Genomic DNA, 7,295 nt, shown 5'->3' with positions numbered 1-7,295 from the left:
GAAAGAGGTCTTCTCTAAACTTTGCCAGGCTCGGTTGCAGGAGGGCGCAAACGCTTGGGATAACAGCAGTAAGGAAGGGCACAGTCGTGTCTGGTGAGATACAGGTACGTATGGTGCAATGCAATGGACTTCTCTGTACAGCTTGCCCTCTGTGATGTGAAAGGCTGGTGCCTTGCAGGGTGTCTCTGAGCAACAGTGAGCCTTAATGCCTTCTCTAGAGAAAACAGAACAAGAGAGTAGGAGAAAGTGTTTCATATGCCCTAGGTCAAATCCTCTTTGAGCCCAAGGGGGCTTTTTAAGTACTCAAGACTGTTCTTCATGTAAGCATGCAGGACCCAAGAGGGAAAGGATATAGAGCAGAATGCTCCATGCACTTCAGGGTGCTGAGGCAGACCTGGTGCTCTCGTTGTGCATGTCCATGGGAGCAGCCAGGCTGTGTGAATAGGTTTTCCAAACAATTGTGTGGGATGTTTTCCTTTGATTCATCAGCTGTAATTCCTTGCAAAGACCTGGCATGCTTTCCTGGTAGCTTGCCTTCCACATGTCATCTGTTCCCTTCTGGGACTGGCTGCTCGAGGTGCTGACCTCCAGGCAGCATTGCCTGGCTTCACTTCCGCAGGATGCAGCCCTTCCTTAACCCCACCTCATCCCCATAGGTATTCAGATGGCTCCCTGCGTGAGCATGAAGTCCTCTTGGTTCCCTGACCCCGCTGTTTGTGTTGGCTTCCTGGGGTGAGAGGTTGCATTTTGTTCCCCAGTCTCTTTACTTTTCTCACAGTTTCTAAGACAACCAGTGCAATGAGATGCAAATATCAGACCCTCTTAGATTTTTTTGTGCCTCAGGACAAGGCTGGCTGCTTCACCTCTGAGCTGCTGGCTCATACAAACACCTTGTGTTTCCATTCCTCAGTGTGACTGTTAAATTCCTATCCCCAGACCAGCAGTATTTCACCCTTACCAGCTTTGAGTACAAACTAGAGCTGGGCTTACATACCTTCTAACTTGTATTGGGTGAAGCGTGTTATGTCAGATCTGCTGCCTCAGCTGCTGGGTTGCAGTAGGTTTAAGCACTGGGCTATGCCATGCAGAGGATGACAAGTGTAAGCCCATTCTTCCTTCCAAATAGTACCTAAATCCCATGGTATCAGATGCACCCTGCATTGAAATGAAACACCATTTGGGTTCTAGCAGCTTGTTTCTATTAACGTGGAGCAGCAGGAGGACTGTTTGCTCTGACACATTGCCACTTGGAGGCAATGATTTGAACAACAGCAGACGGGAAATGGTTTGGAGCCTCCTGGTGAACTGGGAAAGACATCAAGTGGGCAGCTGGAGGACACTCCTTGAGCTGTACCCTCAGCCCAAGAGAAGAGACTCTATGGGTCACTTTCTCCCCCCCACAGTACCTCACCTTGCAGGCAAGGCCAGCTGCTACGGACTGCTTAGCTCTCTTCTCCCATCTGGTACTGCCTACACTTGTTTCCCTTCCCTGCCTGCTCCTTCCTTTTCTCTGCACTTGTTCCCCTTGGATCCCTCCCCTTTGGCCTTTGGATTTCTCCCGTCCTCCTCCTGGTGATGCTCCAGGAGCCTTTGTGCCTTGGCTGAGAGGGACATCTAGTGGGGTCTGAGCTCCAGGGCACAGCTTGGCTTGATCTTGCTTTTTTTATTCATTTATGTCTTTTCTTCATGAAGAAATGGCTTCTGTAGGAGCAGGAGCTGAGCTCTAAGTAGTCCTGTATTGTTTGCGTTGGGGCACAGAGGGCATCTGGTGGGCCAGCTTATTGTGTGACTATATTTTCACTTTGTTCTGATGCCATGGGAGTCTTGGCTGGGATTTCCTTGGTTTCTCTGACAGCTTCTAGTACTGCATGGGACCTGCTTGTTCTGGGTGCATCCAGGCCTCTGATAGCCCCCCTCATCCCCCATTGCATGTCTCACAGTTTCCCCAGAGCTGATCTCTAACTGCAGGCTTTGTCTCTTGCTGAAATCCTGCTCTTGGCACTCCTCCTTGGCTTGCTCTAATGGGCTGCAAGAAGCCAGCAATAGCAGCAGGGAAGAAAGCACGTGAGGGGAAAGATTGCTGTGCTCTTGTGTGAGGCTGTAGGGAATAGAAGGGGAGGGGAAGGGGGGCTATTTAGGGAATAAATGGTCTGTCTCATCACTGGAGACCCAAGCCTGTAGGTCTCCAGTCCTGATGGAGGCTTCCAAGCTTGATGTAGCTTAGAGGGAGTTGCAGCACTGTGTTGGCACCCACCAGGCTGTGGGAGATGTGAGCACAAAAGCTGGGCAAGGAGGGGAGCAAAGCAGTAATCATGCTGCTCCACAGCAGCAAGTTCTTGCAAAGCTTTGGTGTAGGGCAGTTCTATGCCGGTTCCTTCCTTTTGTCTGTACAGCACTCTCACCCAGGTTATTGAGCCCTGGAGGCAGGCTTAAGGGGTGCTGGCCTTTCTCTGCCAAGGTGAAGGTGATGCTGGAGTCATAGCTCAGCCATCCATTAACGTTTTTGGCTCTTGTCCCAACCACTCCAAGCTCTGCTTTGCCAAACCCTCAAGACCACAAATACGACTCATCTCGAGTTACAGGCGCAGTAAACACACATCCAAAGCAATGCTAAGGGTCAGTGTGGTGTGCTCTCCCCTGCTCACCTCCTTTGTTTATCAGATGATGTGATTCAGGGTTTGCAATCACCCCCTCTGGCGTGGGTGGCACTGGGAGCCCACAGTGGTTGGAGGAAGGAGCTTTCCATTAGGGGCAGGCTCGCAGCAGAAGTGAATGCAGCCCTTTGCTGGCAGTTAGTTTCTGGTTACATGTATGTTTGGGGCATATAGGAAATGTGCTGGCAAAAGCAAGGATGAACTCCATGCTTGAGCCAAAAAGGCTTTTAAGAAACCTTCCTTCTCTTTCCCCAGTAATTCAGGGCAGATGATGCCTCATGCAGAACCTGTCTTGGTGATAGCTGAGAACGAGCACTCATTTGTGCTGCCTCAAGGTAAGGCTGTGGCTGAGCCCACCTGCTCCTGGGTGAGGCATGGCTGGTGGGTCTCCATCCCTCTGATGCTGTTTTTGTTTCTTGCCTGTTGCAGTAGTTTGAGTGCTGCTGGTCTAGAAGACTTTGATCTACTCTGCAGAGGAAAGACTCTACAGCAGCCTGGATGGGTGCTGACAGGTATATGTTTGCTTTTCTCTTGTTTTTGAAGCTAGGTTACTTGTCTGATTGCATGAGGAAGAGCTGTGCCTCCTGAGCTCAATGGGGGTGATGGGCAGAGGACTCTGGCCTGCCTGATCCAGCCTTGTGAGGCAGCACAAAGCCCTAAATACTGGGGCCATTTTTCTGATCATTGTCCTCCTGTAACTCCTGCAGGAATTCAGGGGTGCAGTCGTGCCTGTGGCAAATTGTACCCATTTGTGCAGTGCGCTGCAGCTGTTGAACTGCTGCAGATCTGGCAGGCATCTCCCAGTGCTGCAGGTGGAAGCCCTGCAGCCAGAAAGGCAGCTGTAGCCCCAGGGCAGGTTTCTGTTCTCATGCTGATGAGGGGGGTTCAGAAAGCAGCTCTTTCTTCCTGCCTGCTCAGCAAAGAGCCTGTCGCCACAGGGGCTGAGCCCCTCTCAGCATGAGCTGGGTTAGGAGAGGGGGAGCAGCAGCTTTGGAGCATGGATGACTGACTTTTCCTTCCTGCTTCTGATCGAGTGAGATGAGCTGGAGAGGATTTGCCCGCACCCAGACCAGGAGCCCACCCAGCAGTAGGACTGGACAGAGGGTCTGCACAGAGGTAGGAAAACCTGCCAGTCCTTTTTCTCCAGTCCTGAAAGCATCCATCCTTCAGGTTGGGGAGTGGCTTTATGCACTGCACCCTGCTTGTTCTGATCCACTCTGAGTATCAGCATCTCTCTTGCAAATGCAATGCTGAGAGTGGGGCCAGAACAGAGCACTGCAGCTGTGGGGTCACCCTGGCACCCAGCCCAGGTCTGTCCATGTGTGAGTGTTTTGTTAGAGATCCTGGTCAGTGAATGCCCGCAGTAAAGGCTTGTATGTTGCTGCAGCATTGTGTAAGCACAGATACAAAGATGTTTCTTTGTCTCTTTGTAGGGAGAAGTGAGGCACGGGCCCTCCCCTATGAGCCCTAGCAGCTGTGCTTCTGGCACACCCTGGCCAATGCACCACCTTGCCAGCCATGTCTGCCTCTGCAGCTCTCTGGTGAGACTACAAAGCAGTTAAAATCCTTCTGTCCCCTGGACAAAGAAGCTGGCAGGAACAGAGAGCAGCTGTGTGCTGCACAAATCCATCTGCACCCTGTGTCCAGGCTGGACTTCGGATTTGAGAAACGGTTTGGTTGTGAGCTGCTGGGGGTTTGTGGTGTTTTATTTATCTTTTTCCTTTCAGTGTCTCCTGGGCTGTGTGGTTCTTTCTCTTTCTTTCTTTTTTTTTTTCTTTTTTTTATTTCAGCTTTTCTGCTTTTTCCTTAGGGCTTGCTTTCCTGGCTGTCGGAAGCAATACAGCTGAGCACACAGAGCAGTCCCTGTGCCAGCCATAGAAGAAACTGCAGCAGCTCTTTGCTGTCCCTGTGTTGTGTTTCCAGGTGGGAAGCTGTCTCCAGCACCTCTTCCAGTACAGCACAAGGGAGCTGTGCCTCTCTGCACTGGAATGGGCTGGAGGCCTGAGGATACCCAAAGCAGCACATCAGAGCTTGGTGCAGCTGCTGAGAAGGGAAAGAGGTAAAGGGTTTTGGAGTACTTCCATGTGTGATGCTCAGCCTCCTCCTTGGACAGCTGTTCACATGGAAACGAGTTTGGTTGGAGGGTCTGTGCTGCAGATTTCCTAGCAGAGGAATGGTTGAAGAAGAACCACCCAGACCGTGTATTATAAAATATCCCAGTTTATTAGAGCATTTCCATTTCATAGAGAGTCTTACAAAACAATGTATTTACAGAAAAAGAAAGATTTTACTAAATTCACTGGGAGTGTGTTCTCCTAAGGTCAGGACTGGGCTACACAGGAGAAAAAGAAATCACATTCAGCAGTCACATTGTTGCATTTTTCCTTGAAACAGTAAAAAGAGTGGGGCTATCTGTCAGGTGGGGGCAGGCCCAGCTAACCCCTTTGTTTCTGCAGGGACCAAGCCATAGGAACACCCCGCTCTGTCCCTGGAATCTGCCTGCAAGGATTAAGTCGTTGCTGTGTTTGGGTCCTGCACAATGCAGCCACCTGCGTGCAGTGGGAATGGTGGTGCTGGGTACCATGGAACAACCTGAAGCATAAGGAGAAGGTAATGCCAGTCTCCCTGCTCTCACTAGCAGGGCCCTGCCTTTTCTAGGCTTCTCTCCAGGTAAGTGAGGCCACGTTTCAGCTCTGCTTCTCTCCCTCAGGACTGCAGCCCTGGGCTTCCTACGCAGCAGCGCACGGACAGGAGAGCAGAAGCCAAGTCAGACACAGGAGAGCTGGCCCAGGGCAACAGCTGCCCTCCCCCCCTCATTACTGAAGACCAGACAAAATGAATGATGCAGATTGCAGTTGAAAAACAAATGAATGAGATGAGAATGAGCTTTCAGCATGTATTCCGGACCTCTCCCTTCTAAAAACACATAGTGTTTTTTTTTTTTTTAATTTTTTTTTTTTTTAAATATTCTCTGTTGAATGACTGTTCATTCAAGTTTGTTGCAGGAGCTCCATTTGCTTACCCAGAAGAGAGGAAATCAATGTGTGGATGTAAGGAATTTGTAAGTTGATGTGGGTTTGGGAGGATGAAGTACTAAGGGCTGTGCTCACCCAGCAGCCCAGGGTTGGCAGTCCCAGAGGCAGTGAGGTAGAGGCTCACAATGGTGGCAGCTCCTGGGGCAGTGCCTCACAGTCCGCGTTGTCCCCACCTGGTGCTGTGCAGGAGTTGGTTGTGTCTGAGGGTTGAGCACATCCCTAGAGTCCTGTCTGCTGCTTGATCCACGTCCGCAGTGCTGTCAGCCGGCTGTAGACTCCAGGTTTGTTTCTCTGAGCACAGCCATCTCCCCAGCTCACAACGCCAGCCAGGAACATCCGCCCGCTGTTCTCCACGCTGACCAGGGGCCCTCCGGAGTCTCCCTGCACAAAAACAAACCATACCATAAATACAGAACCGTTAAAAAAGTTTTTAAGTACATCTCAAAATTGGAATGAAATAATTTAATTAACTAATTATTTCATAATCATTAACTAACTGAAGGGAATCCTGGAAAAACCAATGAACAGTTAATCTCGGAAACAAAGTCCTACAATTTCCTGCTCAATCCAATTTACAAAACCAGTCCCTGAATCAAGAAAAGCCAAGTGTGGCAAAAGCAGTCAAAATGCCAGAGTAAAAACAGCCAAACAAATCTAAACAAATGGCCTGTCTTCCTGAGGCTCTCAACAACAGGGAGCAGGCAGAGCACAGCTGCACTGATGATCCGTTTATAAGACTCCAGCATGCATCAATAAACACAATTTGCTGCTGCCATGCATTCCGGTTTGTCCATGTGAACCCAGAAGGATCCACATAGATGCACAGCATATTATTAAGTGTGGAAATGCGAGTCCATGTGCCGGAATAAAAAGTGCTGAGCGAAGGGCGCCAGTCTTGCTAACGAAGGTTCCTGCTAACAGCAATAAAGCAGAGCTCTCACCCACCTGGCACGCATCCACGCCGCCCGTCAGGACCCCCACGCACATCATGCGCTCTGTCAGCTGGTCGGTCAGCAGCCGGTTGCAGACAGTTTGGTTGATCACCCGGATTTCTGCTTTCTGCAAGATGGTGGATCCGCTGCCTGCAAGGACCAGAAACAGCGTAAGCACAAAGTCCGTTTAGCAGCAGTCCTCTTCCCTGCACAGTCTCATACCTGTATGCTTCATTCAGGCTCCTAACAAATGACCAATTAATTATCCCCACTGCAACTACTGCAGTTTTCCCTTGAGCTCTGGGACCTCAACCGTGTGCGCTCCCAAGGGAATTGCATCTGATTCTGGTTTCCCAGCAAGCTAAATCACTTCAGTGCTTACCTCCTTCCACAGTCGCTCCCCATCCGGTCACCCACAGGTCTTTGCCCACGGGGAAGTTGTGCGTAGAATCGGGCAGGCAGATGGGCTGGACGACAGCGGAGAAGGTGACGGGGCTCTGCAGCTCTATCACAGCAATATCATAGTCGTAGGTGTAGTCATTGAAGGAACGGTGGGAGATGATGCGCTTGATTTGCTTCATTTGCACGTTGGCATCGTTGCGTTTGCTTTGGTTGGTCAGGCCCAGGTAGGCTGTCCACAGGCTGGCGTCTGAGTAGCTGCAGGAGTCACAGAG

General features: G+C 50.5%; 1 protein-coding gene and 1 long non-coding RNA gene across 16 annotated transcripts in view; one reads left to right on the top strand and one right to left on the bottom strand.

Moving 5' to 3' along the window:
* Positions 1–4,856: 4,856 nt before the first annotated feature.
* ST14 (suppression of tumorigenicity 14) overlaps positions 4,857–7,295 on the bottom strand; it is a 27,155-nt gene continuing 24,716 nt past the window's right edge. For all 15 annotated transcript variants that reach the window (XM_046903840.1, XM_046903839.1, XM_046903845.1 and 12 more), the window contains 3 exons: positions 7,004–7,278; positions 6,635–6,771; positions 4,857–6,070 (listed from right to left, as the gene is read on the bottom strand). In XM_046903840.1, the coding sequence (XP_046759796.1) occupies positions 5,909–6,070; positions 6,635–6,771; positions 7,004–7,278 (574 nt within the window). In that variant the 3' untranslated portion in view covers positions 4,857–5,908. The remainder of the gene's footprint in view (positions 6,071–6,634; positions 6,772–7,003; positions 7,279–7,295) is intronic.
* The window catches only part of LOC121107517, a 1,160-nt gene continuing 521 nt past the window's right edge, over positions 6,657–7,295 (top strand). The window contains exon 1 of the long non-coding RNA XR_005841737.1: positions 6,657–6,791. This is a non-coding gene — a long non-coding RNA (uncharacterized LOC121107517). The remainder of the gene's footprint in view (positions 6,792–7,295) is intronic.

The sequence above is a fragment of the Gallus gallus genome, chromosome 24 (assembly GCF_016699485.2).
Source record: "Gallus gallus isolate bGalGal1 chromosome 24, bGalGal1.mat.broiler.GRCg7b, whole genome shotgun sequence".
Classification (NCBI taxonomy): Eukaryota; Metazoa; Chordata; class Aves; order Galliformes; family Phasianidae; genus Gallus; species Gallus gallus.
The sequence above is the reverse complement of the archived record's forward strand: the minus strand, read 5'-3'. Positions and strand labels throughout refer to the sequence as shown.